Source organism: Sceloporus occidentalis, unplaced genomic scaffold, assembly GCF_023333645.1.
Source record: "Sceloporus occidentalis isolate IW3139 unplaced genomic scaffold, rSceOcc1.0.p SCAF_2, whole genome shotgun sequence".
NCBI classification, from domain to species: Eukaryota; Metazoa; Chordata; class Lepidosauria; order Squamata; family Phrynosomatidae; genus Sceloporus; species Sceloporus occidentalis.
The window spans coordinates 215,201,753-215,214,657 of NW_028316982.1; the positions used below are offsets into that span (position 1 = coordinate 215,201,753).

General features: G+C 37.2%; 1 protein-coding gene across 6 annotated transcripts in view; it reads right to left on the bottom strand.

The window, feature by feature from the left end:
• LOC149319683 (roundabout homolog 1) overlaps nt 1-12,905 on the bottom strand; it is a 764,680-nt gene that overhangs the window by 31,297 nt on the left and 720,478 nt on the right. For 4 of the 6 annotated variants that reach the window (XM_089512203.1, XM_089512199.1, XM_089512198.1 and 1 more), the window contains 4 exons: nt 12,185-12,211; nt 10,062-10,104; nt 2,569-2,723; nt 713-1,048 (listed from right to left, as the gene is read on the bottom strand). In XM_089512203.1, the coding sequence (XP_089368329.1) occupies nt 713-1,048; nt 2,569-2,723; nt 10,062-10,104; nt 12,185-12,211 (561 nt within the window). The remainder of the gene's footprint in view (nt 1-712; nt 1,049-2,568; nt 2,724-10,061; nt 10,105-12,184; nt 12,212-12,905) is intronic. The other 2 variants (XM_089512201.1, XM_089512200.1) reach the window with 2 other exon arrangements.

Genomic DNA, 12,905 nt, shown 5'->3' on the forward strand with positions numbered 1-12,905 from the left:
CATCACTTTTTCCCCCAATACCCCACACATTACATTAAGGAAATGTGCCTTAAAGGATAGAGAGCATATTCTGGTGAATACAGTGGAAAAATTTTAGTCGAGAATTGAAAAGAGAATGGTGAATGCAAATACAGCTTCCATCTTTCGGATTGCCCATAATACAAACTGCGCATTTTATATATATTTTTGTAATCATTTGTAAGAATATGTAGGTTTAATTAGCTTTCATTCGCCATTAGGAGAACAGAATGACCTATTTTTAAAATGTGAGTGAAATGCCTCTGCTTTGCATCTGCTTTATGAATTAAAGATATGGTCTTAGTATCACGCAATCACTCCACTGTTATTATTAAATTTAAATTAAGCTCAAAGCCATGTGAAAATATATTCTATTTTATTCTTTTAAAGATACGGCTGCTTATTTTGTAAAATAAATTCTATCTCTGAACGTTATTGCAGTGCTAATTAACTTTTTGACACCGTTAATTAGGAATTTCTAAATCTACAAAGGACTTAGATTGTACCATGGCATTTGGTTCATCTTAACAAGTTCTGCGCTCTAGGAGCAAATTATTAGATTTAGAGATGGCCCCCAAATCACTGCAGACAGAATAAAACATATGTAGTTGCTTTTGTTACTATAAGTTGAGACCCTAAAGGTAAATACTAAAAGCATCTCCAGGGCACAAAGAAAATACTAAAAGTGATTTACCTTTGTTAAGTTTGTTTTGCTCCATGATGTTGTACTGAACGGGTGCAACCTCTTGTTTCTGCTGTGTAGCTGGCTTCCAATGTTTTTCATTTGAATCACCACTGCTGCTGTTGACATTATTGCTGATATTTGACTGGATAAGCTGAGTGGTGGCATAAGGTGTAGGCTGCCCTGGTTGGTTGACAAATCTTCCATCTTTTAGATTTGGACTATTGAAAGTTTTCATCTCATTGATTTTGTTGCTTAAGTCCACATCACCATAAACTGTTGATTCAGGCAGCATAAGATTTGTTTGCTTGTTTTCCAACTGATTATTGTAATTTGCTATACAATCAGCTACTCAAAGCAGGAAGGGGAAAAGTGGAAAGGACTGTTTTTAGTTTAATACATATGTTTTACATGTTTATTTTTTATGTATACATAGTGATATATTGGCCTTTCTGAAGCAGAATTGATTTTTTTAATAATATGGTTGCAGCAAACTGTACTTGCACTAAATTTTGAGCTGTACTTAAAGAGACTAGTTAGTTCCATGTTTCTAAAACTGTTCAGTTATACCTCCATATAAACTTTACACGGAAATGAAAATTTAGAGATTGGGGGCAAAAACACAATGCAGAAATAATCAAGTTTGAGACCGTTTTAACTGCCTTGGCTCAATACTAGGGAATTCTGGGAACTGTAGTTTTGTGAGACATTTGTCCTTCTCTATCAGAAAGCTCTGGTGCCACAATAAACTACAGTTCCCAGGATTCCCTAGCACTGAGCCAGGACAGTTGAAACAGTCTCAAACTGGATTATTTCTGAAGTGTGTTTTGATTCTAAAAAATGCATAACTTTATATCAATGGATGCCGGAGGCTCCTATAGAAATGGGCTAGTGAATTGTTCCAGTTGGGGGCCAGAAATGTCAAAAGGAGCTTTTCCAGGTGCTGAACCTATTTTAGGGATCTAGGTTTCAGCTACCTTGTATAGCTACTTTGATGTTCCTGTTAGGAAAGTTATTCAGTCATGAAATGCCTGGTCCCCAATTTTTATTTTTATTTTTATTTTTATTTTTACTTCCATTACTCTTTCCAAGAACACAGTGAATGGATAACTTCCTCCTGAAGGCTTCTTGATAGTAGCATTTGCCCACTCATCTTTGTATTTGATTGCATTTGTGCTTGTACTCTAAGACAATACTACTCAAACTGTTGGTCCAAGGACTGGTGCTAGTCCATGAGCCTTCAGTGACTGGTCTCTGGACATTTTTTTCAGAAAGTAAACAATTGTAGCCAGCAGGCACAAATGTGATATTGGTTTCTGACACACTGGGGGGAAAATGCTGGCCTGCCACATCAGACAGCCTAAGAAACATTGCTCTAAGAAACACGTGTAGCACATCACAGTACATCTTATATGTCAGTATGAGTATTACTGGGTTGTCTGTGACTAAACCAGCACTTGACTTCATAAAACAATGTTTGTCAAAACATAAAGCAAAAGTGTTTAGTTCTGTGGGAAATATACTCTTAGACAAGTGGGACTGCAATTTACAAAACAGAAGAAATGAAGCATAGTAATTGATTATTTTGTGGGACATTTCCACAATAGATAAAGAAATACATTGGACAACCACTGTAATTTTAAATACCACATATTTCTTTGTAGAGTGGAAGATGCCATAACCTAACAAATCCCCTGATTAAACTCTTCATCACCACATTTAGGAAGGAATCGGAAACTCTCAAATGTTCTAGAATATGTGTATCAGTTATGAAGATGCATTATAATTGGAAACACAGAATTCTAGACTGTTGTCTGCCTGAACAGTCTCGGGTATAAATTAAATTTTAAAGGAATAAACATAATTACCTGGCCGACTGTATGTAGTGAGGTTAGTATCACTGTTTCCATTGCCTGAGGTACAGCAACTGATGGAGCAATCATTATGATTATTCCCGGTATTAGGCCATGTATCGGCAAGCCATGGCTGAGTGGCAGGTTCATTGATGTTTAAAAGACCTGGTCTTCAAAAGACAGAGTTAATAATATTTAATTAGTTGCGCTTTTTGAAAAGACCTTGCTCATACTTAAAAATTCACAGTGACGCACTGAAAAGTTCCATTCTCTTCACAGTGATCCTGAGATCATAATAGCTTGCTGCATGAAAATAGTTGCCACAGAGTGCTTAAAGTCATGTCCATGTGTTTGCTATAGGAGCCCCCTTTTCCCACTCATAATGGTGGTATTATGAGAGGAAGGTGATTACTATGTTTTGTAGAGGAAGGAAACAGATCAGTAACATCTGTGTATTGGCCGGCAATTGTAACAGTATTTAATTAACAGTAATTGTATTTTAATTGACCAACTCATGACTTTTATTCAATGTCATCTGAACCAAGCAACTATTTAGGGCTAGCCTGGAAGAAGAGACTCCTCCCTCCATAAATGCCATCCTCCGGCCTATGAGGGAATTGACCAGGCAGGCCCAGCTCCATCAGGGCTAGCCTGGAAGAAGAGACTCCTCCCTCCATAACTGTCATCTTCTGGCCTATGAGGGAGTTGACCAGGCAGGCCCAGTTCCACCAGGGCTAGCCTGAAGAAGAAGAGTCCTCCTTCCAGTCCATCTGCCTTGGTCCAGGCCTCAGAGGGAGAGAAGAATGCTGGACCTGATCCCCCCCCCCATTCCCTTCTTTTGTGTTATGTCTTTCTAGATTGTAAACCTGAGGGCAGGGAACCGTCTATTATCCCCTCTATTGTAAGCCGCCCAGATTCCCAGTGATTGGGTGGCATATAAATAAATCCTATTATTATTATTATTATTATTGTTACTTATATCCTGGGTCGCCTGTCCTTCAAAGCTTTCCCTGCCTTGGTTACTCACTCCATATCCATTGATAACATTTTCAACTGTACAATCTCCCCCACCGCTAACCCCTGTTGCCTTTTCTCTCTCCCTAATTCCTTGCCATCATGTCATTTCTCTTCTTCTAACCTTTCTCCATTCTGCCTGTTGACCAAAGTTCTACTCCATGATCTGCTTGTCTTTCACCATAAAACATTTTATTCTTTTCTCTTGCCACAACTTTTATTTCTATCTAGAAAATTGTTGCCAAAATCAGTCACACACCTTGCATTACTGAGATCATGTGATGTTCCTTTTCTAATTCAGGAAAAAAGCATTTTCCCTGCCTCCCTGCATCATTCCGCTGACCTCTTTTGCTTTGTACCATGCTACCTTACTCTTTGATAGATACTTGCTGTACTGGAGTCACTGGCCAGACTTGGTTTCTAGACCAATCATCGTCTAGACTGACTGTGAGGGAGGGGCTGCAGGGGAAGCCATAGAAATGAATGGCAGGAGTGAGTGACTGTGAGTTGAGTTGAGTGGAATTTGAAGAGAGTTGAAGAGAATTGAATTGAAAGAAGGATAATGACTGGGAAAGAAAATGTATTGGAGATTGTAAAGAGGAAACTGTGAAATGCCTCCAACTGCTATATTAATGTAATTAATGTAATGTATTGTGGAATTTATAAATAGTCACCTCTACTAAAACAAAGCTTAATCATTTGTAATTACCTTTCTTCCTACTCATCCATTTTTACTTTTGCTTCTCTGCCCTTTGTGGTTCCTCCCATTCACTGATAAAATTCAGATGGTGGGTGTACTGGAATAAGTATCTGCCTAAATCTAAAGTGAGATGGCTTCCTAAAGGCCATAACCTCCTTTTCTGAGAGCCATAATGCCAGTTCAGATGTGAGTGGTCTCATTTCATTATTCACTACTGAAGGAAGACAATATACTTTGCCATACTGTATACTTAAATTGTGGGATTTAGTATCACAAAGAATGGCAATTGCTCCCAGCTTCTAAAAGGGAAAACTGGATGGGGCTGTCAGTGAATCATAGTCATAATGGAGATATATTATTTCCAGCATCAGCCATTTTTGCTTGCCATTATGTTGGCAAGCAGAAATGAGCAGGTGCTGTTGTACTCATGTCCTACTTTTAGGCTACTGGTTGGCGGCTTTTTGTCCACAGAATGTTGGACTAGATAGACCTTTGGATTAACCCAGGATGTTCTTCTTACGTTCATACTTGGTAAATCCACACAATATATGAGATATTTACAGGATTTCATTTGAGTCAAAACTAAGATAATAAACCAAACTGAGTTCACTATTGCTGTATTGTGCAATCACTTTAATACGGTAGTTTTACTTGAATGCACTAGAAATGTTGCCTTGGGTCTCATGGTAGGAGAAAGGTGGGTATAAGCTAAATGAATAAATTAATGTTAGGTTGACTAATGTTAGTTATATTTACTCATGTGACTTCTATTGCTTACTTTCTTCCTAACCATTTTCTATGTATATGGAGGGGCCTTAAATCTCATGAGTGTTCATTAGAAGTCTGCTGCTTAGGATTTTCTCTGCTTTGTGAAACAATTAGATCTCAGAAAAAGGAGAACAAACATTTATTGCATTTACATATTATTAGTGACTAATTCTACAAGTTTCACATTTTAAAACATGGGATTTTACTTTTTTTAAAAAATGGTTCCGCCAAACTCAGGTTTGACAGAGTCTGCAATATTTCACATGTTAGATATGGATAACACAGCCACCCTTTTCCACACTGGCATCACAATAACATAGTGACAGCTAACTAGAGCAGGTTGGATCTCTTCAACTTCTGTCATCTAAAGGGATCCTTAAGGGATCCTTGCTCAACATCTTACCCAGAGAGACAATGCCCCCATAATTTTCCCCACAATGTTCTTGTAAAGTGCCTTTGGTGAGAAACATGCCAACTCCATAAAGTTATAACAGCTACTGATCACCATGACAATACCATACGTGGACTATGTGGCAGTTAATGAAATGCAGTTGTAGAGCATTCAGGACACTCAAATCACTGACTTCTCAGTACTGAACAATAACAATAGCATGTGTCATTAAATAGGTAGGCATTTGACAAGGCCGCAGATCAAACTGTATTAAACAATGCACCCATTATGTAAGTACAAAAGTAAAATTTATTGACTCTATGAATAAATATTTAGTTCAAAGAACTAACAAACAAAGGAATTGTAACATAAACAAAAACATTAGTCATTAACACTTGAAAATATATATGTCAGTGCTCACAGTTCATCTTCCTCAGATACACTAGTACCAAAGATCCAACCTACAACTGACAAAAGCTTAAACACTCAGATTTTTTAAAAGTTTCAACTATATGTGGTCCTTTTCCCATTTAATATGAGTGCTTCTGCTGTTTCATTGACTACCAGAATAACAGAAGAAACAAAAAATGAAGGATTACTATCTGTTTGGGGTTTAATATATTAAAATGTTATATCCCACCCACTACCTAAAAAACATATTATATACATGTTATAAAGGAAAGAATAATTGGCTAAAATGAATTAATTATCATTTCCTTGTGACAGAACAGTGAAATCATTATTATAAAACCTGAATCTGACCAAGCTATACCTATTGCTTTTCTATGTATTTTGAGATCCTTTTCTGTGAAGAACATTAAAAGTCTTGTTGGCAATTGCTTACTGTAAGTCCCATATTTCTAGCTACAGGCACATTATCAGCAACCATACGCTGCAGAGGACAGCAGCTATTTATAATTTATTTCTATGCTGAGAAAGAAACTCTATAGAATGGCATTTGAGAGAGCAAGACATCTCTTGTGGTTACCTACAAGAGATATGCCATGTCTGATTTTCCTCCCTGAAGAATGGGAATTCACCTGTAAGAAATGCAAACTAGAAGATAAGGTCAAAGGATAGGAAAGGCAGCTTTCTAAATTCATCAGTTCAGGGAAGAGAAGGTATTTATGAACAAAAGATAGAGAGTGCCATTGGAATACCAAGCTACATGAAAATTTGACAAGCCACAATATGCAAGAAGATGAATGGGATATTTCTGATGCCTTTTATTCAGCTTCCTCAAAACATAATTGTAAGTCCCTTTCCATTCGGTGTTTCTTAGTCTTAACTTCTAACTGACTTATGCTGCCTCTGCATTGCAGAAACAATGCAGTTTGACATCACTTTAACTGTCATGGCTTCATTCTATGGAATCCTGGGATTTGTAGTTTCTGCAGTATCAGAGCTTTCGGACAGAGAAGGCCAAATATTGCACAACACATACAAATCTCAAAATGCCAGACTACTGAGCCATGGTAGTTAAAGTGGTGTCAAACTGCATTATTTCTACAGTGCAGTTACAACCTTAGCTAGCATAAAATCAGTGTTAATCCAGCGGAAAATGTGGAGAGAGAGTTCTAAATTCCTCAGGGATGAAAGAAGTTTATACACTTCAGTCAAAGGAAAAATATAACAGGATACAATTAACAACAACAACAAAGTCCAATTTAACACATCATATTAATGTTTACTGTCCTCACTCAAGCCCTAAAACTGCAGCTTTAAGGTCCACACTTAATAGATGGCATTATTTAGTCAAAAGGTTATACTGTAATATGGTATCTTGGTGTGTGGTTAGTTCCACTTTCAGTACTATCTTTGTTGCCACACTACCTGTATCAGCACAACATCCTTGTAATACTTCTCTATGGCCTGAAACAGATGGGTCAAATAAAGCTCCTTCCAGGTGCTTGGGGGGGCATGGCATTCAAATGATGCATGCCCCCAAACTGCTCTGTTCTGAAGCTGCCTAAGGCGGCTCGAGCCCAGCCACAAAAGGAGGGTCAAAACGTTGCTCCTGTCAGCAGCCTATTTGGGACCATGGCAGCAGCTCACTTTGGGACTGCAACATCCAGTCTTTTGCAGTCCTGCAGCAATTGGGGCAGGAATGGCCTCTGGTTGCTCCTTTTGCCTTGTCTGCTTGACCCCTACGTATATGTGCCTTGCATGAATTTGCTGGTTAAAATAGAAGCTTATATTTTCTGAACAAAGAAGGGTTCAGTCCGAACTGAACTGAAATCTCCCTCAAGTCACCCTCCCAAGGAAAATGACAGAAATCCTAAATAGCAGTAACTATTCAAAGTTGAATAGTACCAGTATGTAGGAAGCTAGCCATAAGACATAAGAATGAATACATCTTAGCACGAGGAATTACTTGCAACTGAACATCCTACATATAACAACTATAAAATCATAGAATCATAGAGTTGGAAGAGACCACAAGGGCCATCCAGTCCAACCCCCCTGTCATGCAGGAACTCACAATCACAATCAAAGCACCCCCCAACACATGGCCATCCAGCTTCTGTTTAAAGATGTCCAAAGAAGGAGACTCTACTTCTCTCTGAGGAAGTGCATTCCACTGTTGAACAGCTCTTACTGTCAGGAAGTTCCTCCTAAAGTTTAAGTGGAATCTAACTTGCATCCATTGTTCCAGGTTGTATTCTCTGGAACAGCAGAAAACAAGCTTGCTCCATCCTTAATATGGCATCCCTTTAAATATTTAAACAGGAGTATCATATCACCTCTTAACTTTCTCTTCTGCAGGCTTAACATACTCAGCTCCCTAAGCCGTTTCTCATAGGGCATGGTTTCCAGACCTTTCACTATTTTTGTCGCCCTCCTCTGGACATGTTAAAATAATAAATTAGTTTTCTCTGAAGATGCCAGTTATAGATGTTGATGAAACATTAGGAATTAACTGTTCCAGAACACAGCCACATAGAAAACTCCCCCACCAAAAACAAACAAACAAAATGAATAAATTACTTTATTTATTTATTTTTTATTTTATTTATTGTATTTATATCCTGCTCTTCAGAAATGCTCTCAGAGTGGCTTACAAGTTGTTAATTTGACAGTTTCGTGCCCTCAGGCTTATAGTCATAAAACATGTCACAAAAGGAGAAGGAAATGGCAGTGGGGAAGGGAATTAAGTCCAGCAGATACTAATAAATAAATAATAATAAAATTTTTATTTGTACCCCGCCCTTCCGGGTGATCAGGGCGGCTAACAAAATGCACCGAAGCGCAAACAAAATACAAGATTAAAAACATACAATAACAATAACAATACTGCCAGTTCCGATCTCCCTCTGAGGCCAGGGCAATGGCAGCTGGAATAGAAGGAGGGCCTTTCTTCTACTTCTGGGCTAGGCATGGTGGAACAGCCATAAAGACATGGACATCAGGTCAGATGGGTGCTTGTCAGCTCAAGTGCTCTGTAATATCTCTCTCATATAGGTGACTGACCCAAAACATTATTACCTTTTCATTAAGCCAACAACTTGCCAATGTCTCTCAGGAAACTAGTCTGGATATCAAGGTGTGTTGTTTTGTCTCATAACTTGCATACTTTAAAGGGGCTCCCCCCCCCCACATCAAACCACATTAAATGTTTTCTCTTTTTTCCCTATGCCTAGCAACAACTACCCCTAGAAGATCTTAAAATCCATTGGCCTTCTGAGTTTGTTTCTCTGAATCAGTGTTTCTCTGTTCTGAAGTAAATGTTAATATAAGCTAGTTATTTCCATTATCCATTATCCCATTAAAATTTATTTAATTTACTCATTTACAAAATAACAAAATAATCTGGCAGCATAAGAACAAGTATGGCACTCATGCACAACTGATTATGCATCTGGTTGCATATTCAGTTGCATGTCAAGTTATACAAACAGTAGCCACAAGAACAAATGCTGCTTGCACAACTGGAAAAACTTAATTCTGTTAGCATACTTGTTTCCTCTACTGAGCTTGTTTAGACCATATGCTTTGTGTAGTATGTCAGCTTGATTCTTGGTGTTACCAGATTCTCTCTGAAGAGGCAGCATGGCTGGAAGAGACAAATTATGCCTAAGAGGTGCCAGCAGTTAGAACAGATATCATGGGCCTAATAGAACATAAGGCAGTGCATTATATCTGTGTTGCCTCAATACTTCTAAATAGGTCTTCCATGAAAGTTAAGTGGCATTTGTATGAAAAGAGAATTACTGCCTCCCTCATTGGTTAAGACTCAGCAATATTATGGTTTCTCAGAACACCATAGACCCATCTGTCAACACACACACATTTCCAGCAAGCCATAGTCTCTTACATGCCACATATTTAGGCGTTTTATTAAGGACAAATTATGGACAAATGTGGTGGTAGATTCTTTTCTGAGTAAAGATATTTCCCCTCTTATTGTGTTTTCTGAATATCTGTATCTGCCACAGTATAGCTGCTTTAATGCCTTTTAATAAACCCCTATATCAGCAAAACTTGGATTTTGCATTTTGAAGTTAAAGTGCTCCCTCTGCTGTTTGTTTTTCTGAGATGCATTTTCCCCCACAAACCCTAAACAGCCAAACTGGAAGTGCTGCAGTTCATTCTATTGCACTGTATGTTGAAAACCAGCAGGAAACATATTATTACCTGCCTCCGCTGCTTACGGCTTCTCCTCCTCTTTGATATGTTACTAAAATGCAAAATAAAAACAGCATAATTGTTAATTCAGTGTATTCATGCTGGATTTGTAAACTACATGAATGTTTATTGTTTTGTCACCAAATTACTGTTTTTGTAACAGTTCCTATTTAAGACAATCCAAATATCATAGATGTGGAATTTGAGCATGTATCTTCTTAGTGCCTCATAAATACCAGTTTTGGGGCTTTGCTGCTTCTTTTTTTTTAAAGTAAAAACTCTCTCAAAAGCAGTATTATTTGATATATGTCTAGTATTTTACAAAATAGATTGTAAAAATATAAGATACTGAATATTTCAAAATATACACAGAGAAGTAGTTTATAGAGAGAAGCCTGCCTGTAAATTTCTTTTAAATTGACACAATCCCAGATAAACTTGCTGTACTTTAACTTTTATTGCGAGGTTAAGAAATGGGTTAAGAAAATTAGCTTCGGTGCAACTGACGATGGATTCCACAGCTATGCATTTCCCCAACTAGGAATGTGTTTTTAAAAGGCAGCCAAATTCTGCTCCTTAGAAGAATCCAAAGTGGGGATCTGCAAGGCAGAGATAACTGCTTGCAGTGATTACAATAACAGGATTAAAATGTAGCAGCCAATAGTATGAAGGCTTTTTACTGAGAATGTTGCTAAAGATGAGGGCCTGTTACCGTTTAAACCCGATGGAACTAAACTATTTGGATTCTGAATTATGGAAAAGAAAAGTTTTAAATTTTAAATACAGCCTGCATTTCAATCCACTTCTTGCCAAATCTTCCTGCTGTCTGCTGTGCAGCTGTCATTTACTACACCAGTACTGATTCTCATATTTTTGTCTTCACAGTTCTAAAAATTTGTCTTCTATGAGAAATATTGCATTCATTGTAAATTAATTTAAATTTAAGCTTGTGAACATATATGGCTATATACTTTTTCTTTAAATTTAAACAAGTTTATTTTCTCTACAGAAACTAGGAGCTGAAAATATGGAATCTGTAAACTGATGAGTATGGGAGAAACAAGGTGAAAAACAGTATCAAAGGTTTAAGTAACTATTCAGAAAGAACAGACATTTTCAAAAAAGCAAATGAATCCATTTAATTTGTTCCCTCTATCACAGCATTAATATCAAAATCAGATAGATAATAACTTAATATGAGTAATAATATCAATCTTTTCCATTATAGTGCTCAATCATTGAACTAATGTTTATATTCTTGCTTCTATGATTGCATTTTTAAAAATATGTATGTGCTTTCAAGTCACTTATTGACTTATGGTGACCCCATAACTATCATAGGATATTCTTAGGAAAGGAATATTCAAGAGGTGGCTTATTCCTTGCTTAAGAAATCTACTAAAAAACATGACATTCTGGACAGGAGTAATTGTTATAGAGAGGTTTGGCAGGATTTGGTACAGACGGCTGCCCATATCCACAGATTCTGCATCCACAGATTCAACCAATCATGGTTTGAAAATATTCACATGCAATTAAAAAAACACACAAAAATCCTTGATTTTGCTCTTTTATATAAAAGATGCCATTTTATTATGCTATTTTTTTGATATAATAGGACTTAAGCATCCACAGAGTTTAGCATCCATAGGGTGGGGTGGGCCTGGAACCAAACCCCAGCAGACACCAAAGGCCCATGTGCTGTATAATTTGTTACTGCATAAACAAAAGTACAGTGCACCTATGTCATATGCGGGCACAGTTGTGCAACAAGAGGAAATAGAGCATGCGTCCATGGCGCGCACACACTGCCGCACCCCATCTCCATTAGTTTCAATGGGGCTCAAGCACACGCAGAATTTGTTTTATGTGGGGGGAAGGTTCAGAACAGATCCCCCACATAAGACAAGGGCACACTGTATCTTGCAAACATTTTGGTTATAGATTTCAGGGTAGTAAATGTGGGTAGAGTAAAGGATACCAGGTTAACTTTAATACCAGAGTTACTTTGCTCTTACATGTTTTCCTATTCCTGATGTGCCTAGTTATAGAAGAGAAGATGAAAAAGAGGAAGTGACACAGTATCACACAGGCACATGCCAAACCGTCAAGGGAAAAGTGCAAATATATACCTGTTGGTGTGAAGGTAAAAGACGGGACTGAAAAATCAAAACACAATAAAAACTGGTTATTAAGCTGAAGAAGAAAGAAAGACCATACCACATTAGTATAAATCAAAGCAGTAACAGGACATAAAGGAAGAGTAAATATATCCAGACATACCAATATGTGAATAAAATAAAATTTGTCATTTTAAAAAGGAGCTTATTCCACAGATATTCTTTCTGAGGAAGAATGACATTCTCGAACAGTAGGCTCTTGAGAGAAATAGAATGTGTTTTAGCCTTTGAATGACCTTCATGTTAGTGTGTTGGTTTACTGCAAATCCATGTACACAAAAATCTAATGGTATTCAATGATCAGTTTTGTTTGTGAGAAAGATAGATGGTTAACTTTATCAGTATTATCAAGATTTTGCTGGACTGTTATCTTTACTGCATTAAACAAATGCTTGATAGAATAGATGAATATGGGGTACTTATGTATTTAGCAAAGAATCAGCTATTAATAGGAGTAATGAAAAACTATAAAAATTGACTATTTTTATTTAACCTGCCCTCTAAAGTGTCTTGTACTTTACTCTAACAGCAAATCACTGCTGTTTTAGTTTTTTTTTTAATCTAATAAGAAACTTGGGATATATATAATGAACAGTTTTTATTTTTCAGTTTTTCAACAGCTTTGTAGTTTTCAATGAATAACTCAAGTACAATAATCTGTCTTGTCTCAAAA